The following is a 25,560-nucleotide window of genomic DNA, read 5'->3' as shown; positions in this document are numbered from 1 at the left end:
CTTTGTAGCTGCTCGTCTGCTTTTGTGTGACATCAAATCAGCAAAAAAAACCAGCTCATTTTCTTGTGTTTGGGGACTCCTGGTCATAGCTGTAAACTTACAGATTTGAAAATAAGGGACCAGCATCCTCAAAAATAAGGGATCAGCTGCCAAAATAAGGGATTTTCCAAGCACAGGTATGTTCAACTTCTGAGCCCCTCCGAGCCAAAGGCAGAAAGCCCAGCCAGCAGCCAAACGAAGCCTCAAGCGGTGGTTCCCACAGCGCAGCAACCCGGCAAAGGGGATGCAGCAAGGAAAACCACCGTCACCTCTCCGCTGGGAAGCGCTGAGCAAAGGCGATTTGATCGGCACAAGGCATGCAAGCTCCACCCCCAGTCGTTCTTAGACTCCTTATTGGGTGAGCAACGCAGCCAAGCAACACAGTTGGAGCCTCCCTCCTCCCTGGCCGGCAGGCAGGGAGGGAGAGAAGCTGCTTCCTTTGAAACCCGGGAAATTTAAGGGACATCATCAATAAGGGACAGCTGCGGGACACAGCGCTGGGATAAGGGACTGTCCTGCCAAATAAGGGACGCTTGACATCTATGCTCCTGGTTCGACTGCTTCAAAGGAGTTTTAGAAGCAAGAAAACCCTCTCTTGGGCTCAAAGGAAAGAAACGTATTTTATCAGAAGTCCTTTTCTTTCCATCTCCCTTGAAAAGTAGTGGTTAAAGCCGCCCGAAACATCATCGGCTACGAAAGGCCTGTTTGAGCAGGACTGTTTCCCAAAGGGCAGCGTCCAGCAGCTTTGGTGCCGCCACCGAAAAGGCCCCGTCAATCATGGCAATGGCTCTGAGCTTCCAGTAGGGGCGAGGAGGAGTCGTGGAGGAACTTACCTTGGCAAGCGCCAGTGCGTATGTTAGGGATGAAGCCCCGGCGGCAGGGGTGGGGCTGGGCGGGGCACATCTCGCAGGGGTGGCCCCATGCCCGCCCAATGGTGGCGCAACACATGGTCTTGGTGCAAACGATGCCACTGAGTTGCCCTTGGCACATCTGGTTGCTGACCTGGCTGAAGCAGGGGCCTGTGCGGTAATCTAGAAGAGGAACAAGAAAGGGGATATGTTTATGATTTTGAATCAACATCTTAAAAAGCCAATGGAAGGCACTCCAGGCCATTGAGGCCACCTGAGCCTTGAACGACAGCAAAGGATTCAGGACAACCCCCCAAGCTACAAACCCCTGAAGGACCAGGTACGCAGCCTGGGAGTAATTTTGGACTCACAGCTGTCCATGGAGGCGCAGGTTAACTCTGTGTCCAGGGCGGCTGTCTACCAGCACCATCTGGTACGCAGGATGAGACCCTACCTGCCCGCGGACCGTCTCGCCAGAGTGGTGCATGCTCTAGTTATCTCCCGCTTGGACTACTGCAACGAGCTCTACATGGGGCGACCGTTGAAGGTGACCCGGAAACTGCAATTAATCCAGAATGCGGCAGCACTTTGATGTGCTTTCGTACTGCTAGGTGGGCAGGAGCAGGGACCGAGCAACGGGAGCTCACCCCGTCATTGCGGGGATTCGAACCGCCGACCTTCTGATCGGCAAGTCCTAGGCTCTGTGGTTTAACCCACAGCGCCACCTGTGTCATTAGGATGTGTCTATTTCCGCCGGAGAAACGTCGGAGGGTATGAGCTCTCCCCAGGAAACCCAAAAGCATAGCTGGGATGAGAGCAGCTGTCTTTTTCCTCCACAGGCCTCATGTATCTCCACACAACCCAAACAAGGCCAAATATTTTCTACTGGGGATTGCGGAGTGATCGGAAACAGATTGTGGGCCGAGGCTCTCTTCCCTATTTTGCAGCCGCGCAACGTCTCTACAGCTCATTAGGACCCAAACTTCATGTGTAACCATTTAGCTCATTCTACCAAAAAAGAGAGAGGTTAAAACGGAATCTTTTCATAATGTGGAACAGTTGGTCTCCCCCTCCTTCCAAACAGAAAATGTGATTAAAAGGAGCAGGGGGGTGGAATTATCCATCCCTCGTGAAATGTCCTGAGTGAGAGAGTCTGTGGTTTGGAATCTGGAGCAATTGAGGCAGATGTTCCAGAGGGATGCCTCTTCTGAGCTTTGACATACCCTGATAGTGTGTCTCTCCCACCGCAGGCTTAGAAATGGTGGAGGAAGGAGTGTCTGAGAGGAAATGGCAAATTTGTTGTTATTTACCGTATTTTTTGCACCATAACACTCACTTTTTTCCTCCTACAAAGTAAGGGGAAATGTCTGTGCATGTTGTGGAGGGAATGCGTACTGGTGGCATGCCTACGGATTTTCCTCCTCTAAAAACTATGTGCGTGATATGGTTGGGTGCGTGTTATAGAGTGAAAAATAAGGTAGTCGTGTCCGCCTCTTCGTGACCCCCTGGACCAGAGCACGCCAGGCACTCCTGTCTTCCACTGCCTCCCGCAGTTTGGTCAAACTCATGCTGGTAGCTTCGAGAAGACTGTCCCACCATCTCGTCTTCTGTCGGCCCCTTCTCCTTGTGCCCTCCATCTTTCCCAGCATCAGGGTCTTCTCCAGGGAGTCTTCTCTTCTCATGAGGTGGCCAAAGTCTTGGAGCCTCAGCTTCAGGATCTGTCCTTCCAGTGAGCACTCAGGGCTGATTTCCGTCAGAATGGAGAGGTTTGATCTTCTTGCAGTCCATGGGACTCTCCAGAGTCTCCTCCAGCACCAGAATTCAAAAGCATCCATTCTTCGGCGATCAGCCTTCTTGATGGTCCAGCTCTCACTTCCATACATCACTACTGGGAAAACCATAGCTTTAACTATACGGACCTCTGTTGGCAAGGTGATGTCTCTGCTGGGCACCAGGAAGGATTAAGCCATTCCAGATATGCATCTTTCGGAGCACCAGCAACAGCTACTGTGTGTGGCGTTCAAGAGACGTAATGAGTCACGGGCTCAGAATAAGGCAGCTTCATAGAATTGTCGAGTTGGAAGGGACCTCCAAACAGCATCTAGTCCAACCCTCCCAAAAGAAGTTCGGAATACAGTGGTACCTCGGGTTACATACGCTTCAGGTTACAGACTCCGCTAACCCAGAAATAGTGCTTCAGGTTAAGAACTTTGCTTCAGGATGAGAACAGAAATTGTGCTCCGGTGGCACGGCGGCAGCGGGAGGCCCCATTAGCTAAAGTGGTGCTTCAGGTTAAGAACGGTTTCAGGTTGAGAACGGACCTCCGGAACGAATTAAGTACTTAACCCGAGGTACCACTGTAACTGTTTCTGGGGGACAGGGGGCGGGCAGCTGTGGAGGACTTCCTGGTCCTGAATGGGGTAACTGTGCCCCTGAAGGACCAGGTGCGCAGCCTGGGAGTCATTTTGGACTCACCGCTGTCCATGGAGGCACATGTTAGTTCTGTGTCCAGGGTGGCTGTCTACCAGCTCCATCTGGTACGCAGGATGAGACCCTACCTGCCTGCAGACTGTCTCATGCTCTGGTTATCTCCTGCTTGGACTACTGCAATGCGCTCTACATGGGGCTACCTTTGAAGGAGACCCGGAAACTGCAACTAATCCAGAATGCGGCAGCTAGACTGCGGACTGGGAGCGGCTGCCGAGACCACATAACACCGGTCTGGAAAGACCTACATTGGTTCCCAGTACGTTTCCGAGCACAATGCAAAGTGTCGGTGCTGACCTTGAAAGCCCTAAATCAGGGGTCAGCAAACTTTTTCAGCAGGGGGCCGGTCCACAGTCCCTCAGACCTGGGGGGGGGGCTGGACTATATTTTGGAAAAAGAAATAAAAATGAACGAATTCCTATGCCCCCCAAATAACCCGGAGATGCATTTTATATAAAAGCAGACATTCTATTCATGTAAAAACACCACGCAGCCCCCCAAAATAATCCAGAGATGCATTTTAAATAGTTTCAGGTTAAGAACGGACCTCCACAACGAATTAAGTTCTTAACCCAAGGTACCACTTAGAACCAAAGGGTGTTTAGTTTGTGGGTGGCATTTAGGTTGTTTTCAATGAATTCGTTTATTTGTAGTAGTTCTGTGTATGTTTGTTTACTGACTGAGGGAAGCATAATTATATCTGCCTACTTCCAACGATAACTTGCTTTATATATTTGCTTCCTCTTGAAAACCTAATAAAAAATAATTAATCATAACAATATAAATGTATTATTACTACTAATTGCTGGGAAATAAGTACTTAACCCGAGGTACCATTGTAATTCGTTCCAGAGGTCCGTTCTTAACCTGAAACTGTTCTAAACCTGAGGTACCACTTTAGCTAATGGGGACTCCCGCTGCTGCCGGAGCCCGATTTCTGTTCTCATCCTGAAGCAAAGTTCTTAACCCAAGGTACTATTTCTTGGTTAGCGGAGTCTGTAACCTGAAGCATATGTAACCTGAAGCGTCTGTAACCCGAGGTACCCACTGTATACTACCTTTTTTTAAAGATTTGCCTTGAGAGAGTCTTTGAACCTCTTTTGTTGACCACCAGCATTACGCTTTCCATTTTTAAGTTCGTTCACACACACACACACACACACACACACAACCATTCATTCAGCCCCCCCACCATTTGAACCACCCCCCCACATCCAATGACAAAGGAAGCCCCCGCACTGCAAGGAAAACGTCTCCGCAGTAGTGCAAAAGGGAAAGACAGAGTATGCGAGAGACGGAGGGAGGGGGAGAAGCAGACTCGTGCGAAGGAGGGAGGGGGGTCGGGAATCGCCAAAAATAGATCTTTTTCGGATTTCGTTTCCAAGCCTAGGAAGGGAGCAGCGCCAAAGCAGCTTGTGAGTTTAAAGCAGACAGGCCAGGCCATTTTGGCCTCGTGCCAGGAAGCATCTGGGCCTGATTTTAATGGGTCATATGATTAAAGATTTAATGAGGCTCCAATCAAACTTTATTAAGGCTCGGGGACGTGATTCCTGCGCACCCACCCCACTTCCGTACCCAAGGGGGGCTGGGCTCTGACCCCAGGTATGCTTGGAGTGCAGTTCGCCTCCCCAACAGCTGTGGGAAGGACCCAAGGAACCGCCTCCCCACATTCTCGCATGTCGGCTCCGAAAGTCGCCTTTTCGAAGGTCTCATCTGTCCAAAGTCAACCCGCTGGATTTGTCCCAGTGAACAAGGGAAGCTTTACTTCTGATGAAACCAGGCGCCGGATCGGGACGCGTCTCAAGGCGCCGTCGTCACACGGAAAGCAGTTCCATACCGCTTTAAACCGTCTCGGCTTCTCTGCTGAAGACTCCTAGGAACTGCAGTCCACAAAGGGTCTGTGAGTTGCCAGGAAAGCTCTCTCAGTTCCCAAAATTGCCTGGGAAGAGTGAGCCGATTGGCTCAACCGCTCTGGGAACTGTAGCGCCGTTTGAGGGAGAAGCACCCTATGCCGTAGAATGAGAGGGACGGGCTCCCCAATTCCGGCGGCAATGGCTGGCTAGGTTTCCGAATCAAAAGGCAGTGTAGTGGTTAAGAGCAGTGGACTCGTAATCTGGTGAACTGGGTTCGCTTCCCCGCTCCTCCACATGCAGCTGCTGGGTGACCATGGGCCAGTCACACTTCTCTGAAGTCTCTCAGCCTCACCCATCTCACAGAGTAGGGAAGGAAGGGAAAGGAGATTGTTAGCCGCTTTGAGACTCCTTAAAGGTAAAAGTAAAGGGACCCCTGACCGTTAGGTCCAGTCGTGACCGACTCTGTGGTTGCGGCGCTCATCTCGCTTTATTGGCCGAGGGAGCCGGCGTACAGTTTCCTGGTCTTGTGGCCAGCAGGACTAAGCCGCTTCTGGCAAACCAGAGCAGGGCATGGAAACACCGTTTACCTTCCCGGCGGAGCGGTACCTATTTATCTACTTGCACTTTGACGTGCTTTTGAACTGCTAGGTTGGCAGGAGCAAGGACCAAGCAACGGGAGCTCACCCCGTCATTGCAGGGATTCGAACCGCTGACCTTCTGATCGGCAAATCCTAGGCTCTGTGGTTTAACCCACAGCACCACCCACGTCCCTTTCTTGAGACTCCTTAGGGTAGTGATAAAGCGGGCTATCAAATCCAAACTCCTCCTCCTCTCCTCCTCCTCCTCCTCCTCCTCCTCCTTCTTCAGGAGCTGTCTATAAACACCATCAAGTCTTGGGCAGGGATGAGAAGATCCATCAATTTTGGTTATCATTCTTCCGGTCTTAAGTTCAGTTCTGCATCTTTTCATGTTGGTCCTGTTAGCTAGGGATGATGGGAGTTGTAGTCCCAAAACATCTGGAAGGCCGAGTTTGGGGACGCCTGCTCTAGGTGGTCCGAAAAGGGCACCCATTCTTCCATAAAACCCTCCTCATTAGATGGTCTTAATTCTGCTGTTAATCCCCGCCCCCCCCCCAGTTCTGCCCTTTCCATAATCTTACTTATCCGTTCCTCTTTGGCAAGAACTCCTTCTCCTTTCCATTTTATTTATTTGTGCTTTTAAGTCGCGTTTCTATCTCGCGAACCGCCCTGGGATCTTTTGATGCCGGGCGGGATATAAATCAAATAAATGTCAACAAATCAATAGAATCCCTTTATCATATCTTGTTTAATTGCCCTTTATATATTGTTCCCCGATCAAGGATTCTGAGTTCAATCATTTTGGAAACTGTTGCTAAACCACCTGAATTACATCTAGCCTATCTACTCCAGGACATTGACTCTTATAGAACATTACAGGTTGCCAGATTCCTGAATTCAGTTCTTTCATATAAAAGACTTCATGGAATGCTGCATGACTATTAAAAACCTAGTAAACTCTATGCACCATCTTTATATTCAAGGCCACAATACGGTACATCTAGAGATTGCATGTAATGTGAAGGAGATTATGCGTTGAGATATTTTAGTTGATATTTTAGAATGCAAAATGCTATTTTATTTATTGATTGGTTTTACCTTGTGGGCTTATAGCCGAATAAAGTATAATCTATCTAAATAAATGAATAATAATAATAATAATAAAGACCGAGCTTGGCACTCGTTTTATCAATGGCACAGATCTCCGCCACTCCAGCTTGCCTAGGGCTCACCCTGTTCCTCCTTGCATGCCATTTGGCCGGGTTTTGTTTGTTTTTTTCAGAGAAAGAGAGAGCACGAGAGAGAACGAGAGAGGTCCAAAGGATTCCTTCCCTTCCTTCCTTAAACAAACAAGCAGGCCGGCCAGCCAAACCTCCCTCGGATCAGATTCCTTTCCCACAACAGCGCTGGAAGGTTTTCCTCTCCAAACAGAGCTGGGGAATGCGGCTGGCAGGCTCTCCGGCCGGCAGAAAGGAGGTCAGTGGGGCACAGGCCACCCTTGAAGGCCCATCCGAGGCTGTTGTGGGAAGGTTGCCCTCCTGGCAAGAAGCGCCCCCCTCCCGGAGCCTGAGCCGGCCCCACCTTGCCGCTGCAGAAGAAGAAGAGTTTGGATTTGATATCCCGCTTTATCACTACCCTAGGGAGTCTCAAAGCGGCTCACTTTCTCCTTTCCCTTCCTTCCCCACAACAAACACTCTGTGATGTGAGTGGGGCTGAGAGACTTCAGAGAAGTGTGACTGGCCCAAGCTCACCCAGCAGCTGCATGTGGAGGAGTGGGGAATCGAACCCTGTTCACCAGATTACGAGTCTACTGCTCTTAACCACTACACCACACTGGCTCAAATGGAAAATGAAGGCATCATAGCTGTGAGCCTCCATCATCGCCAATTGGTTGGGGCGGGGATTTGGTTGAGGTTCTTTGGAAAGTTGCGGGGAGAAATTTCCTCCATCCAATTTGTACTTCCTGAACCCATGCACAAATTGGAATGTGGCTTCCCTTCGAAACCCACATCCCTCCGAAATTTTTCGCTTCCCCAAGAAGCAGACAACGTCCCCAAGAATTTTTGTTGTTTAGTCGTGTCCGCCTCTTCGTGACCCCCTGGACCAGAGCACGCCAGGCACTCTTGTCTTCCACTGCCTCCCGCAGTTGGGTCAAACTCATGTTAGCTTCGAGAACACTGTCCCACCATCTCGTCCTCTGTCGTCCCCTTCTCCTTGTGCCCTCCATCTTTCCCCACATCAGGGTCTTTTCCAGGGAGTCTTCTCTTCTCCTGAGGTGGCCAAAGTCTTGGAGCCTCAGCTTCAGGATCTGTCCTTCCAGTGAGCACTCAGGGCTGATTTCCTTTAGAATGGAGAGGTTTGATCTTCTTGCAGTCCATGGGACTCTCAAGAGTCTCCTCCAGCACCATAATTCAAAAGCATCCATTCTTCGGCAATCAACCTTCTTTATGGTCCAGCTCTCACTTCCACACATCACTACTGGGAAAACCAGAGCTTTAACTATACGGACCTTTGTCGGCAAGGTGATGTCTCTGCTTTTTGAATCTGTCTCGTAAGGCTAAGCAAATTAGTCTCTTAAGGTTAAGCCAAGAAAGATTATTCTCTATAAGATTGAATATCAATATACGTATCAAGACTTTGAGATTAGACCACCGAAGAAGCCCGGAAAACTACCTTGGGAGTGTGCTACCTGCAAGCCCCAGTTAAAGGGCCCCATCGGGGGCGAACAGCGGCCTTTTGATGACTTGGACTCCCATCATCCGTAACTAACAGGACCAGTGGTCACGGATGATGGGAATTGTAGTCCCAAACATCTGGAGGGCCGGAGTTTGCTTATGCCTGGACTAGATGAGCATTCTATGATTCTATTATTCTTTCAAGGCGGATGGGCAGCATATAAGTAACAAAATTATTATTATTATTATTTAGTTAGGTAGCAAACCATTGAAATTAACGGACCTATTGGAATCATTGATTTCAGTGGGCTGTCTCTTGAGTAGGATGAAACTTTGGATCTGGCCCAATGGAAACAGGATTGTGTTGTACCCACTAAGAGCGCGTTGCCAAAAATGTCTCCGATCCCATGCAAATCATGTTGCAACCTTTCCTCAGGGGGGAGCTAACATGTTTTTTTTTCCCAGGGGGTTGGTCTAGATGACCGCTGGGGTTCCCTCCCAACTTTACAGTCCCGGTTCCATGATTTCAAAAGACCTCCAGCACTCAGCAGTGAAGCCTTTTTGAAACGGTTCTCTTGGGTTTTTTCGTTGCTTTAAGACGTAAGAAATTGTGTTTCAACGGCAATGCATCCAATTGAAACATACCGGTATGTTGGAAAGGCAATTTGGCCTTGACGCTATAGGAGCATCGGAAATACTTTTGCTGCTACAAGATTTAATTTCTGCAACAAAAACAAATAACTCTACACTTGCACTATATAAAACCCTACTCAACAGGAAGAAATGTGATTTAGAATATGATAGATAAAAATGGAGTGAAGAGTTAGGGGTAAAGATAAAGGTAAAGGGACCCCTGACCATTAGGTCCAGTCGTGGCCAACTCTGGGGTTGCGGTGCTCATCTCGCTTTACTGGTCAAGGGAGCCGGCGTCCAGCTTCCGCGTCATGTGGCCAGCAGGACTAAGCCACTTCTGGCGAACCAGAGCAGTGCACAGAAACGTCGTTTACCTTCCCGCCGGAGCGGTACCTATTTATCTACTTGCACTTTGAGGTGCTTTCGAACTGCTAGGTTGGCAGGAGCAGGGACTGATCAACGGGAGCTCACCCCGTGGCGGGGATTCGAACCGCCGGCCTTCTGATCAGCAAGTCCTAGGCTCTGTGGTTTAACCCACAGCTAACAAATGATATATGGGAGTCAAGTATAAAATCAACAGAAATAGCTTCTATAGATCTAAGACTAAGACTTCTACAGCAGGAAATAAGTTTCAGAGTCCATTGGACACCAGCAAAACTTTACCAGAAGAAAATAACAAATGCAGACAACTGCTGGAGATGTGGAAGTAAAAATGTGAACTTAGTACATATGATGATTAACTGCCCGATGATAAGATCATTTTGGTGTGAGGTGAGGATATATATAGCAAGAGTAATAGAAAGAAATTGTTATTTAGGAGATTTGAATTTAATTCTAAATTATATACCGGAAACGTGGGAGATTACAAGGGGTAAAAAAAATGGATGTACCGTGCCATATCAGAAGCAAAAAAACTTGTTTTGATGAATTGGAAGAGCCACAAAAAGTTCCCATTGAGCACATGGACAGACTAGCTTACCTACGAACGAATTGCATATCGATGCAAATTAAGAATGGATAACTATGAAGAAATCTGGAAGGAATACTTAAGTGATAAGGCGGACAAGCTTGCAAAAATCTATCATTTGCCCGATAATAAATGCTGGAAATGTAAAGAAACTGAAGGTACATTCTTTCACCTTTGGTGGACGTGCCCTAGGATTAAGGCTTTCTGGGAGATGATCTATAATGAAATGAAAAAGGTATTTAAATACACCTTTCTGAAGAAACCAGAGGCCTTTCTCCTGGGCATGGTTGGCCAACTGGTGCCAAAGAAGGATAGAACTTTCTTTATGTATGCAACAACAGCAGCAAGAATACTCATTGCAAAGGATTGGAAGACACAAGATCTACCCACCCTGGAAGAATGGTGGTGGACTATATGGAACTGGTGGAAATGACTGGCAGAATCCGAGACCAGGGAGAAGAGTTGGTGGAAGAAGATTGGAAGAAATTTAAAGTTTATTTACAGAAATATTGCAAAATTAATGAATGTTAGAATGATGTTGGAATGAAGCTAAGTGGTTTTAGCAGCAATGTTACAAAGGAGTATGTAAAAAATGGATTGTTAATAGGTGAGATTGTAAAGTTATAATATATTAAGATAAAGGATTAAGATTAAAACAAAGAGGGAAAGGATTTGCTGAATTAACTAACTGAACTGGAACACAAAAAAGGGAGGTGTGAGGAGGTCAGGGGAACAAGTAAATGAAAGATAAGACATGGAAAAACTGATTTGTTTTTAAATGTTTTTATTTTTCTGTATTTTGTATCTTTTGTTTCTCTTTTTCTCTTTTTCTCAATTTTGTAATCTTTTTTGAAACTTTAATAAATATCATTTTAAAAAAAAGGCGGACAGTGGTGGGAAGTAGCGGGGGGAAGAGGTGGGGAAATATTGTTAAAAGGGTGTAGTTATAGGTATATCAGTACTCAAATATGAATTGTTAAATTGTGTTATTAGTGTTGTTGTGGTTTTTGTTGTATGTGTTTTTGGTGGTTGATGTTTGTACTGGGGGAAAAATGATTAAATAAATTTAATAATAATAATAATAATAATGGCGTAAGAAATTGTGTTTAGTCCCCACACTCCCCGAAAATTTAAACGCTGCCACGCCAGGAAATGCTGCCCACATGGCCAGCATTTGGATTTCACAGTGGTGCCCGTTTGCCATCAGGAAACTGTAAATCCAGCCGGCGGAAAAGCCAGCAAGATTGCGTCTCGCTCTCCGATTTCCTCTCGGGTGTTTTTTCAGCCCTCGGAATGTCTGGCCCTGCAAAGGGAAGGCGGCCAGATTTTCCCTTTCTACAAATAACCAAAACATGGAAACGCGATTCCCTGAACAATGAGGTAAGGGAGCAGAGAGGTGGCCTGTGTGTGCGTCTCAGCCTTAGCAGGAGAGGAACAAATTTTATGTTTCTCTGTCCCTCCGGTTCCCTGCCCTGGATTCACTTATCAACATTTCCTCAGCAACTCTGGGGACAACATTATTATTATTATTATTATTATTATTATTATTATTATTATTAGTTTCCATTGATTTATTGGTTGGTTTGTTCCCTTTATAGAAAACTCTGTTTTTAAATGTTTGATGTTGTGTTGTGTTTTATGTATGTTGTTAGCTGCCCAGAGTGGCTGGGAAAACGCAACCAGATAGGATAGAAAGAAAGAAAGAAAGAAAGAAAGAAAGAAAGAAGGAAGGAAGGAAGGAAGGAAGGAAGGAAGGAAGGAAGGAAGGAAGGAAGAAGGAAGCAAGGAAGGAAGGAGGAAGGAAGGAAGGAGGAAGGAAGGAAGGAAGGAAGGAAGGAAGGAAGGAAGGAAGGAAGGAAGGAAGGAAGGAAGGAAGGAAGGAAGGAGAAAATAAGAAAGGTAGGGAGGGAAGGAAATTATTATTATTATTATTATTTCAGCGGTACCTTGCAAGACGAAATTAATTCATTCTGCGAGTTTTTTCGTCTTGCGAAGCACGGATTCCCTGGGTATTAACGGTTTTAAGAAAAAGGAAACAAACTCGCAAGACGTTTTCGTCTTGCGAAGCAAGCCCACAGGGAAATTCGTCTTGCGAAGCAACTCAAAAAACGAAAAACTCTTTCGTCTTGCGAGTTTTTCGTCTTACGAGGCATTCGTCTTGCAGGGCACCACTGTATTAACTTCTGCTATGTGAGTATCTCCACTAGCAGAACTGCTTAGCTGAATAACCCCTACTGAAGTTAACAGAACCAAGCTAGTCATCTTCATCATTCGCAATGGGTTTGCTCTGATCAAACGCAAGAAAGACGGACTTATGAGCTCACAGAATCACACTCTTAATGAACTTCCTGAAGTGCCTGTTTGAGTTCGCAGTCACTTCTCAAAGCGCCTGACACATCCGCTCCTTCAGCTGATACACTTATGGGCTCATTTGCATCTGCTATTTCTGAACAATAACACTCGACTCCGAGAAAGAACAATGAATCCTTGTGTTAGGAAGCTGCCGGAAAAGAATTTATCCTTTGTTTCATGCTAGGAAGCAAGGCTTGGATGAAGAGTTAGTCATACTATGGCATGGGCCAGCAAACTAAGGTCCAGGGGCCGGATCTGGCCCAATCGCCTTCTCAATCCGGCCCGCGGACGGTCCAGTTATCAGCGTGTTTTTACACGAGTAGAATGTGTCCTTTTATTTAAAACGCATCTCTGGGTTATTAGTGGGGCATAGGAATTTGTTCATTATTTTTTTCCAAAATATAGTCCAGCCCCCCACACGGTCTGAGGGACAGTGGACCACCCCCCTGCTGAAAAAGTTTGCTGACCCCTGAACTACGGCCAGGTCTCTGCATCAGACGTTTAAAGCACTATGATACGACCTCAGATACGATTCCAACAGATCCCACACGAAAAATGTCCCTGTGGAGATGGCAGTCGTGAATTGGTGGCGCATGCCCTTCTGGCTTGCCCTCTTTATAAAGACTTGAGGAATGAGATTATCACCCCTCTTTTATTGTCCATTCCGGGTCGCCCAACCACTGCCCCAGTGTCTTTTCTCTTGGCAGATATAGATGAGAAGGTGACAGCAAAGGTGGCAAGGTTTTTAGCTGGGGCAATCAGAATAAGATCCACTATAATAAATTTGACTATTTGACTATTGATTCAAAACCCTAAAATGTATTTTATATAATTGACTTTTTACTTCTATTCTTAGTGAGAGCTGGACCATAAAGGAGGCTGGTCGCCGAAGAATGGATGCTTTTGAATTCTGGTGCTGGAGGAGACTCTTGAGAGTCCCATGGACTGCAAGAAGATCCAACCTCTCCATTCTGAAGGAAATCAGCCCTGAGTGCTCACTGGAAGGACAGGTCCTGAAGCTGAGATCTCCAAGACCTTGGCCACCTCATGAGAAGAGAAGACTCCCTGGAAAATACCCTGATGTTGGGAAAGATGGAGGGCACAAGGAGAAGGGGATGACGGAGGACGAGATGGTGGGACAGTGTTCTTGAAGCGACCAGCATGAGTTTGACCAAACTGCAGGAGGCAGTGGAAGACAGAAGTACCTGGTGTGCTCTGGTCCATGGGGTCACGAAGAGGCGGACACGACTAAACAACAAAAATTTCTATTCTTTGTACAGTGGTACCTTGGGTTACATACGCTTCAGGTTACAGACTCTGCTAACCCAGAAATATTACCTCGGGTTAAGAACTTTGCATCAGGATGAGAACAGAAATCGTGCTTCGGCGGCGCGGCAGCAGCAGGAGGCCCCATTAGCTACAGTGGTGCTTCAGGTGAAGAACAGTTTCAGGTTAAGAACAGACTTCCGGAATGAATTAAGTTCTTAACCTGAGGTACCACTGTATATCGTATTATTATTTTATTGCTATGGCCAATGGCCGATGCAGATAAAGATTCATCCATTCATTCTTGGGGACGTCGTCTGCTTCTTGGGGAAGCGAAAAATTTCGGAGGGATGTGGGTTTCGAAGGGAAGCCACATTCCAGTTTGTGCATGGGTTCAGGAAGTACAAACTGGATGGAGGAAATTTCTCCCCACAACTTTCCAAAGAACCTCAACCAAATCCCCGCCCCAACCAATTGGCGATGACGGAGGCTCACAGCTATGATGCCTTCATTTTCCATTTGAGCCAGTGTGGTGTAGTGGTTAAGAGCAGTAGACTCGTAATCTGGTGAACAGGGTTCGATTCCCCACTCCTCCACATGCAGCTGCTGGGTGACCTTGGGCCAGTCACACTTCTCTGAAGTCCCTCAGCCCCACTCACCTCACAGAGTGTTTGGTGTGGGGAGGAAGGGAAAAGGAGAATGTTAGCCGCTTTGAGACTCCTTCAGGTAGTGATAAAGCGGGATATCAAATCCAAACTCTTCTTCTTCTTCTTGGCAAAGATGTGCCCCACATCCCATGGCAATCCCGGTTCTGGGGTCCTCTTGATCGACGTGGGTCCTTTGGCTCAAGGATAAGAAGCCTTTTCACCATCTCTTCTTATGCAGCATGTCACACCCTTCGATTTGCTGCCTTCTTCTGAGCCAGTGTGGTGTAGTGGTAAAGAGCGGTAGACTCGTAATCTGGTGAACAGGGTTCGATTCCCCGCTCCTCCACCTGCAGCTGCTGGGTGACCTTCAGCTACTCACACTTCTCTGAAGTCTCCCAGCCTCACTCACTTCACAGAGTGTTTCTTGTGGGGGAGGAAGGGAAAGGAGAATGTTGGCCGCTTTGAGACTCCTTAGGGTAGTGATAAAGCAGGATATCAAATACAAACTCCTCCTCCTCATCAAGTCCTCGAGACCCACTTCCTTGCCTTCCAGATCCCTTGCGCTCTCAAGCAGTTACCGTATTTTTTGCTCGATAAGACTCACTTTTCCCCTCTTAAAAAGTAAGGGGAAATGTGTGTGCGTCCTATGGAGCGAATGCAGGCTGCGCAGCTATCCCAGAAGCCAGAACAGCAAGAGGGATTGCTGCTTTCACTGCACAGCGATCCCTCTTGTTGTTCTGGCTTCTGAGATTCAGAATATTTTTCTTGTTTTCTTGCTCCAAAAACTAGGTGCGTCTTGTGGTCTGCTGCGTCTTATAGAGCGGAAAATACGGTAGGTTCCCAAATGTGGCTGGAGCAGCTTCGATACGGATGTGCCAGCCAGCCCCCTTCTTCCAGCTCCCCCACCACACAAAAAAAGGTATCTGTTAGGGGCAGGAAATGATCCAAGTGGGAACTGACAAAACCCTCCTCATTAAGCGATTTGCCTCTGAAGTGGGCACCGCAATCAAAGTGCCAAGTTCCTCTCTTAACAAAGACGTCTCTCTCTGTCTCTCTGTCTATCCCCCACTGTGTGGGTCTTTGTGGGTTTGGCATGGAGGGTCCTTGGGAGGGGAAATTTGGCACAGGCAGGATTGGGAAAGTGCCAGTCATTTGCCTTTGCTTTTTAAAAAAGCACACATAAAGGAACGGAGGGTGTGTGTGTTTGCACCAAATGCCCAGTCCAGAAACTTCTTTTCCTTTCTAGGTAAAGGGACCCCTGACCATTAGGTCCAGTCGTGACCGACTCTGGGGTTGCGGCGCTCATCTCGCTTTACTGGCCGAGGGAGCCGGTGTACAGCTTCCGGGTCCTGTGGCCACCATGACTAAGCCGCTTCTGGCGAACCAGAGCAGTGCACGGAAACACCGTTTACCTTCCCACCAGAGTGGTACCTATTTATCTACTTGTACTTTGACGCGCTTTCGAACTGCTAGGTTGGCAGGAGCAGGGAGCAAGCAACGGGAGCTCACCCCGGGAGCTCAGAAGGTTGGCGGGATTCGAACCGCCAACCTTCTGATCGGCAAGGCCTAGGCTCTGTGGTTTAACCCACAGCGCCACCCACGTCCCTTTCTAAGAAACGGGCAAAACCTCCCAACTCCTTGAGAGTCCCTCAGAGCAGATACAGTCGTACCTTGGATCTCAAACGCCTCAGCTCCCGAACAAATCAGCTCCCGGATGATCGAAACCCGGAAGTGTTCCGGTTTGCCAACTATTTTTGGAAGCCAAACGTCCAGCGGGGCTTCTGATTGGCTGCAGGAGCTTCCTGCAGCCAATCAGAAGCTGTGCCTTGGTTTCCGAACGTTTTGGAAGTCGAACGGACTTCCGGAATGGATTCGACTTCCGAGGCACGATTGTACTCTTCTCCTTTGACGTCTCCCGCGGAAAAGAAATTGTCCAAGCGCCAATCAAGAACCCGAGAATTTTGAGATCAAAATGACAAAACGTCATAGAATATCTAAAGAACTATTATAGTTGCATGAAAACACAAGCTGGATTTGAAATGCGAGTAACCGAAGAAAGACATGAAGGCTAATAATATGTGGAGAGATATAAATTAAAATACATAACATTAAACACATTAAACACAGAACACCATGGGGGTGAAGCGAGATGGGAAGTCAATGAATAAAGTAAAGGTATTGTTGATGGCGCAGAATGTAAGCTTCTGAAAACCAAATACAGTGGTACCTCAGATTACATACACTTCAGGTTACATACTCTACTAACCCAGAAATCGTGCTTCAGGTTAAGAACTTTGCTTCAGGCTGAGAACAGAAATCGTGCTCCAGCGGCACGGCAGCAGCAGGAGGCCCCATTAGCTAAAGTGGTGCTTCAGGTTAAGAACAGTTTTAGGTTAAGAACGGACCTCCGGAACAAATTAAGTTCTTAACCCGAGGTACCACTGTAAACATTTTCTTTTTTGGGGGGGGAAACCCTCAATAAATACACAAATACTTAATAAATAAAAGAATAACAGACGCAGTCTACACAAAACTGAACATCCTTATGCACCCAGCACCCAGGGATTGACAGTTGATTGACAGGTGAGCATCACTCTGGGGATATGGGTTTTGGAGGAATCCACAACAAAGGGAGCGGACCATAACCCTGGGAGCGGGAAATCTGTGGGGGACTGTTGGTTCTTCATTGCTTGAAGCTGAGAGGCAGGCTGGCAGGGAGAGGGCGCTTTGAAACTCTATCCTATCTCTGCTGCACACACAGCAAGCCCTCTGTTTGTCTTGGCCGGGGCGAGTCGGTGTGTAGACACAGCTGCGAAGTTTGTTTCATCTCCAGCTCTGAGCCAAATCCATTCACCACAAAGCGAAAGAGGGAGGCAGGAGCATTTGATTCTAGGCTTTTGTACCTTACAAGATCATAGCTGTCAACTTACAGATTTGAAAATAAGGGACCTGCAGCCTCAAAAATAAGGGACCAGCAGCCAAAATAAGGGATTTTCCAAGCACAGGTATGTTCGACTTCTGAGCCCCTCTGAGCCAAAGGCAGAAAGCCCAGCCAGCAGCCAAACGAAGCCTCAAGCAGTGGTTCCTACAGCGCAGTAACCCAGCAAAGGGGATGCAGCAAGGAAAACCACCGTCGCCTCTCCGCTGGGAAGCGCTGAGCAAAGGCGAGTCCCCAGGCAACATGGCCGATTTGATCGGCACAAGGCATGCAAGCTCCACCCCCCAGTCGTTCTTAGACTCCTTATTGGGTGAGCAACGCAGCCAAGCAACACAGTTGGAGCCTCCCTCCTCCCTGGCCGGCAGGGAGGGAGGGAGAGGAGCTGCTTCCTTTGAAACCCAGGAAATTTAAGGGACATCATCAATAAGGGACAGCAGCAGGACACAGCGCTGGAATAAGGGACTTTCCCACCAAATAAGGGACAGTTAACAGCTATGTACAAGATCCCTCCAAAGTTGGCCCGAGGCAGGGAACAGGTGCAGAGCAACGACGATTGCCATGTGCTTAGGATCCACTCTGGGATCAAATCTATGAGCCTCTCCATCCGGTTTAAATGTCATGACTTGAATACATCCCAGGCTGCCTTCTTTCAACATGTTGCTACGCATCAGATCTTATTTGAATAAATAAACCTACCCGGACCCTGTGGTCATCTTCTGAGGCCCTCCTTCGTGTGCCTCCTTGAGAGGTCCAGAGGGTGGCGACACGAGAACGGGGCCTTTTCTGCAGTGGCTCCCCGTCTGCAGAATGCTCTCCCCAGGGAAGTTCACCTGCGCCATCATTATACACCTTTAGGTGCCAGGTGAAAACGTTCTTTCTTAACCAGGCCTTTGGTTCATCTGATATACATCCTATGCCCTTTTAAAATGTGGGGTTTTTTAAGGAGGAGTGCTATTGGATTGCTGTTTTTATTTTTTATTATGTATTTTGTGGTTTTGATTTTATTCTGTGAATCACCCTGAGACCCCTGGGTATCTAAATTCAATAAATAAAATAATAAATATTTTCTCCTCTTATTTTTTTTAAATAGGTTTTTATTAAAGCTTTGCAAAAGTACGTGAATCGTCTCTCTTTTCAGGTTGTAGAGCCTTTTATTAAATGTTTTAATAAAAATTAGAGAAGAAAGGATGTGAAGACCTTTGTAGATGGTTTCTGGCAGCGTCTCTATTTTCCAGGGCCAGTCCTGGATTAACAGAAGCCATCCTGATTTCTGATTTGATCCCGGAATGCAAGTCACAACCTTTGATTTCAACTGGTCAAAAGGTAAAAAGGTAAAGGACCCCTGGATGGTTAAGTCCAGTCAAAGGTGACTACTGGGTTGCGGCGCTCATCTTGCTTTCAGGCCGAGGGAGACGGCATTTCTCCACAGACAGCTTTCCAGGTCCTGCGGCTAGCAGGACTTAACCGCTTCTGGTGCAACAGGACACCGTGACGGAAACCAGAGCGCATAGAAACGCCATTTACCTTCCCGCTGCAGTGGTACCTATTTATCTACTTGCACAGGTGTGCTTTCAAACTGCTAGGTTGGCAAGAGCTGGGACCAAGCAACGGGAGCTCACCCCGTCGCAGGGATTCAAACCGCCGACTTTCCAATCGGCAAGCCCAAGAGGCTCAGTGGTTTAGACCAGTGTTTCCCAACCTTGTGCCTACAGCTGTTTTGGAACTACAACTCCCATCATCCCTGACTAGCAAGACCAGTGGCAAGGGATGATGGGAATTGTAGTCCAAAAACAGCTGGAGGCACAAGGTTGGGAAACACTGGTTTAGACCACAGTGCCACCTGTATCAACGGGTCAACACTGAACATGACTAACATTAAATGCAACTCGCAATATGTACGACGGTGCTCCACCCCTGAGAAACTGTTGGGGGATTTCTCCTTTTTGAAGAAAATCAGGTAAAATTGTGTGTGTGTGTGTGTGTGTGTCTCAGTTCCTCTGCTTGCAAACTCAGAGGAGAATTCCAAGAGGCCTTCATGACGCAGTCTTGAAAGTTGGGTTGCAGCTAACAAAGTTGTACTCAGAGTGTTGTTGTTGTTAAGTTGTTTAGTCATGTCCACCTCTTCGTGACCCCCTGGACCAGAGCACTCCAGGCCCTCCTGTCTTCCACTGCCTCCCACAGTTTAGTAAACTCATGCTGGTAGCTTCGAGAACACTGTCCCACCATCTTGTCCTCCGTCGTCCCCTTCTCCTTGTGCCCTCCATCTTTCCCAGCATCAGGGTCTTTTCCAGGGAGTCTTCTCTTCTCATGAGGTGGCCAAAGTATTGGAGCCTCAGCTTCACGATCTGTCCTTCCAGTGAGCACTCAGGGCTGATTTCCTTCAGCATGGAGAGGTTTGATCTTCTTGCAGTCCATGGGACTCTCAAGAGTCTCCTCCAGCACCAGAATTCAAAAGCATCAATTCTTCAGCGATCAGCCTTCTTTATGGTCCAGCTCTCACTTCCATACATCACCACTGGGAAAACCATAGCTTTTACTGTACGGACCTTTGTCGGCAAGGTGACGTCTCTGCTTTTTAAGATGCTGTCTAGGTTTGTCATTGGTGTGTAGACCCGTTGAAATCGATGGACTACATTAGTCGTGCCTGTTAATTTCAGCGGGACAATTCAGAGAAGGATTTAGCTGGATTCAGCCCTGACGATTGTAGCCAAGGCAGTGTTTATGCTATTTTTGGAACTATATGCTTGATTCCATCCCAGATACAATGTTCAGTGCTATCCGGGTTCTGGCTTCAGAAGAACTTAGGGTAGCATAGCCAACACAGAGCTAAATTACAGCCACATAAGCATGGAATAGTACAATTGGAAAGCACCCAAAGGTCATCTAGTCCAATCTTGTTCCAGATATTTGGTTGGAACCTCCTTCCTTGTAGCTTGAAGCCATGGGTTCGAGTCCTACCCTCTGAAGCAGGAGAAAGCAAGCATGTTCCTTCTTCCATGGGACAGCCCTTGAGATATTTGAAGATGGCTATCACATCTCCACCTTTTCCAGGCTAAATATACCCAACTCCCTCGACTCTTCCTCATCAGGCGTGGCTTCTAGATCCTTGATCATCCTGGCCGCCCTCCAGGTTGAAGACATCCTTCTTAAATTGTGGTGCCCAGAATTGGACTACACGGGAGTAGACCCCGCGGAAATTAATTGCCTAAATGAGTCGCGCCTGTTAAATTTTGGAGATTCGGAGAAGAATTTAGCTGGCTTCAACACCGACGGCTGCAGCCAAACGCAGCGTTGATGCTATTTTGGGAACCTGAAAGAGTATATTCTTGATTCTGTCCCAGAGACGATGTTCAGTGCTGTCCAGGTTCTGACTTTGAGTGATGGCTTCGGAAGACGTTTGGGCTGTAGCCAGCGTAGAGCTAAGTCGTAGCCAGTTAATGCTCCGCTGGCAAAATGGTCTGTGCCAGAGGGCAGGTTTGCGCAGAAAAGAACGTGCGAGGAAGTTGCTGGGAACTTCGTGGCACAGCTGAAATCCAGTGAATTACTCTAGCGTTGGATTCCTTGGTTGCACAATATTGAAACTCACCTGTCTGCTAGCTCAAGAGCCTTGGCGGACAGAGGACGTTGGGTACAGTCCGACATAAGTGCGAAAGGCCTCCGTCTTGACATAAAGGTAAAGGGACCCCTGACCATTAGGTTCATTTGTGACCGACTCTGGGGTTGCGGCGCTCATCTCGCTTTATTGGCCGAGGGAGCCGGCGTACAGCTTCCGGGTCATGTGGCCAGCAGGACTAAGCCGCTTCTGGCGAACCAGAGCTGCACATGGAAATGCCATTTACCTTCCTGCTGGAGCGGTACCTATTTATCTACTTGCACTTTGACGTGCTCTTGAACTGCTAGGTTGGCAGGAGCAGGGACTGAGCAATGGGAGCTCACCCCGTCGCTGGGATTCGAACTGCCGACCTTCTGATCGGCAAGTCCTAGGCTCTGTGGTTTTAACCCACAGCGCCACCCACGTCCCTTGTACCTGTTATACCTAATTGAAAATTCAAATGTATCCCTATCGCGTTTTATGACTTCCTTGATATTGTATGTGGGCTGGAACTGGTCTGTGACCGAAATAAGAAAATTCATTGATTCACTCTAGCATTGGATTCCTTGGTTGCACAATACAGTGGTACCTCGGGTTACATACGCTTCAGGTTACAGACGCTTCAAGTTACAGAATCCGCTAACCCAGAAATAGTACCTTGGGTTAAGAACTTTGCTTCCCCCTTACTTTTTAGGAGGGAAAAAGTGAGTCTTATAGAGCAAAAAATACGGTATTAACCCGAGGTACCACTGTATTAAAACTCACCTGTCTGCTAGCGCAAGAGCCTTGGCAGACAGAGGACGTTGGGTACAGTCCCACATAAGTACGAAGGGCCTCCGTCTTCACGGACGACATGCAAGATGCATAACCAGCCACAACCTACCTCTCTCGCATTGGGGCCCCGTGAATCCGTACACGCAAGCACAGCGATTTGGCCCAATGCAACGACCTCCGTTCTGGCAGCCGCTTTCGCAGACAGCTGTGCGGGGAGCAGAGAGAGAGAGAGAAAAAGACGGAGTTTGAATTGGCCAGGAATCAAGCAGATCTGTCCAGGAAATGCCGTCGTACGGTGGGGAATCGGGAGCCCAGCCAACGTCTCCGCTCCTCCTTTCTGCCGCTCGGGACATTCGGAGAGCCAAAAGCACTGGGAGACTGTTTCGGAGGAGCAGGGAGGGTGTAGTCACCCAAATGGGGTAAAATCCTGCATGAGATGCGGAGAGCTGTGCCTGAGAGGCAGGGGTCTTTGGGGGGCTTAAAGGAGGGACGGCAAAGCATTATTCCAGAGGCCATGTCTCACCCCACTGCCAAGCAAGTTGTCAGCAATAGGTAATATTGCTGGCTAATGGATTGAGGCTGAATCCTGACAAGACAGAAGTACTGTTTGTGGGGGACAGGGGGCAGGCAGGTGTGGAGGACTCCCTGGTCCTGAATAGGGTAACTGTGCCCCTGTAGGAACTGATGCGCAGCCTGGGAGTCATTTTGGACTCACAGCTGTCCATGGAGGCGCAGGTCAACTCTGTGTCCAGGGCGGCTGTCTACCAGCTCCATCTGGTACGCAGGATGAGACCCTCCCTGCCTGCAGACTGTCTCGCCAGAGTGGTGCATGTTGTGGTTATCTCCCGCTTGGACTACTGTCATGCGCTCTACGTGGGGCTACCTTTGAAGGTGACCCAGAAACTACAACTAATCCAGAATGCGGCAGCTAGACTGGGGACTGGGAGCGGCTGCCGAGACCACATAACACCGGTCTGGAAAGACCTACATTGGCTCCCAGTACGTTTCTGAGCACAATTCAAAGTGTTGGTGCTGACCTTGAAAGCCCTAAATGGCCTCAGTCCAGTATCCCTGAAGGAGCGTCTCCACCCCCATCGTTCTGCCCGGACACTGAGGTCCAGCGCCGAGGGCCTTCTGGCGGTTCCCTCATTGCGAGAAGTGAGGCTACAGGGAACCAGACAGAGGGCCTTCTCGGTGGTGGCGCCCGCCCTGTGGAACGCCCTCCCACCAGATGTCAAAGAGATAAACAACTACCTGACATTCAGAAGACATCTTAAGGCAGCCCTGTTCAGGGAAGTTTTTAATGTGTGATATCTTAGTGTATTTCTGGTCTTTATGGAAGCCACCCAGAGTGGCTGGGGAAACCCAGACAGATGGGCGGGATACAAATTATTATTATTATTATTATTATTATTATTATTATTATTATTATTATATAAATCATCTGAAGAGTGGAGACGTTCTGGCTTTCCTTTCCCAGAGTGGCGCTATGATGGTAAAAGGGATTTAAACCGTTCCGCTCAGCCCAGCGCTGTGATGTAGAGAAAAATGCCCACCTTTCTCCCCCCAAAAAATTTATAACACAAATAAAAAACACAAACAAAAAAGACAAATAAATCCTTGTCATATCCTTATTTTTCTAAAGATTGTTAAGTGGGCTTCCCCAAGCCCCACCTATCTGATTTCCATTTTACTTCATCTTTAGCAGTTTAAAAAGGTAAAGGGATAAAGGGACCCCTGACCGTTAGGTCCAGTCGTGGCCGACTCTGGGGTTGCGGCGCTCATCTCGCTTTACTGGCCGAGGGAGCCGGCGTACAGCTTCTGGGTCATGTGGCCAGCAGGACTAAGCCGCTTCTGGCGAACCAGAGCAGCACATGGAAATGCCATTTACCTTCCCGCCGGAGCTGTACCTATTTATCTACTTGCACTTTGACGTGCTTTCGAACTGCTAGGTTGGCAAGAGCAGGGACTGAGCAACAGGAGCTCACCCCGTGGCGGGGATTCGAACCGCCAACCTTCTGATTGGCAAGCCCTAGGCTCTGTGGTTTAACCCACAGTGCCACCAGCGTCCTCTATAGCAGTTTACATATATCATAATTTCTAACCATCTTCCCCCCAGACACTTACTTTAACCATAAAAAACTTCACATTTTATCACTTATAAAATACAGTATCTTCTACTTCTAACCCTACCGCCTATATCCACTTCCAAAGCAATTCTAAGATTTAAATATTAACGTATTTTTTCAAATATTCCTAAAACGTCTTCCAGTCTAAAAATGCCCACCTTTTGGTCATCTGCATTGGTTGTTCAAGTGGCTGGGAGGGGGTCTGGGTGCAAGTTAGAGAACCATAGAACTGTAGAATCGGGAAGTTGGAAGGGACCCTGCAGGTCATCTCGTCCAACCCCCTGAAATGCAGGAATCTCAGCTAAAGCAGCCACGATCTGCTTAAAAACCTCCTAAGAATCTGCCTTCACACGGGAGTTGCAGTGGCCGCCTTTTGGTGGCCTTGTGTACTGCACCGTGTCGACAGCCTTACGTTTCTATGTATATAGGAAGGAAAGGCACAGGAAGAAGGGTGAATTTCCATGCTCATTTCTCCTGGTATATGCATTTTCGGTACACAAAACCAGAAAGTTCTTCCTGATGTTGAGTCAGAATCTCCTGCCTTTATCATCTGACTCTGTTGGATCGTCTCCCATCTTCCTCAACCCCAGGCCATGCTAGCAAGGCCTGGCATTGGCTCCCCCTGCCATAGCTGTCAACTTTTCCCTTTCCTTGCAAAGAATCCTATTCGGAATAAGGGAATTTCCCTTTTTAAAAGGGGAACATTGACAGCTATGCCCCTGGGCGGTTAAGTCCAGCCAAAGGCGACTATGGGGTTGCGGCGCTCATCTCGCTTTCAGGCTGAGGGAGCCGGCGTTTGTCCACAGACAGCTTTCCGGGTCATGTGGCCAGCAGGACTAAACCGCTTCTGGCGCAACGGGACACCGTGACGGAAACCAGAGCACACGGAAATGCCGTTTACCTTCCCGCCAGAGGGGTACCTATTTATCTACTTGCACTTTGACGTGCTTTTGAACTGCTAGGTTGGCAGGAGCTGGGGCAGAGCAACGGGAGCTCACCCTGTCGCTGGGATTCGAAGCACTGACCTTTTGATCAGTAAGCCCAAGAGCATGGGTAGGCAAACTAAGGCCTGGGGACCGGATCCAGCCCAATCGCCTTCTAGATCTCAACTCAGGGCTTGCTCTTTTTCTGAGCTCACAGCATGCACGCCCCAGTACTCACGCTGGCCGCAATAGGTCCCGGTGTATCCCTTCTGGCACAGACAAGCTTCCTCGTTGCAGCTCCCGCCATTCATACATCTCACATTGCAGGACTGAACTGGGGGGGGGAAGAAGGAGACAGGTTTACGGAGGCGGCCGAGGAGGAGAAGGAGAATGGTGAGATGCAACGGCGGAGAGTTTAACGGTGAAGCTTGCACACACACTTTTCAGGTTCATACATTTCACTGGTTTTACAATCATTTTGACATTTCAAAGTTTGACTTCCTTCCACCTCTTTCTGCAGTAACTTAAATTTATTTCTAATATCTTTTGCATACAGACATACCTCGGGTTACAGCAGCTTCAGCCTGCATTATTTCAGGTTGGTAAAGGTAAAGGGACCCCTGACCATTAGGTCCAGTCGTGGCGGACTCTGGGGTTGTGGCGCTCATCTTGCTTTATTGGCTGAGGGATCCAGCGTACAGCTTCCGGGAGCGTCTCCACCCCCATCGTTCTGCCCGGACACTGAGGTCCAGCGCCGAGGGCCTTCTGGCGGTTCCCTCATTGCGAGAAGCAAAGTTACAGGGAATCAGGCAGAGGGCCTTCTCGGTAGTGGCACCCACCCTGTGGAACACCCTCCCAT

General features: G+C 48.1%; 1 protein-coding gene across 1 annotated transcript in view; it reads right to left on the bottom strand.

Moving 5' to 3' along the window:
• The window catches only part of FBN3 (fibrillin 3), a 163,860-nt gene that overhangs the window by 110,957 nt on the left and 27,343 nt on the right, over window positions 1-25,560 (bottom strand). The window contains 3 exon segments of the mRNA XM_081895332.1: window positions 873-1,070; window positions 21,759-21,854; window positions 24,940-25,035. Of these exon segments, the coding sequence (XP_081751458.1) occupies window positions 873-1,070; window positions 21,759-21,854; window positions 24,940-25,035 (390 nt within the window).

Source organism: Podarcis melisellensis, assembly GCF_964234715.1.
Source record: "Podarcis melisellensis genome assembly, chromosome: 18".
Classification (NCBI taxonomy): domain Eukaryota; kingdom Metazoa; phylum Chordata; class Lepidosauria; order Squamata; family Lacertidae; genus Podarcis; species Podarcis melisellensis.
The sequence above is the reverse complement of the archived record's forward strand: the minus strand, read 5'-3'. Positions and strand labels throughout refer to the sequence as shown.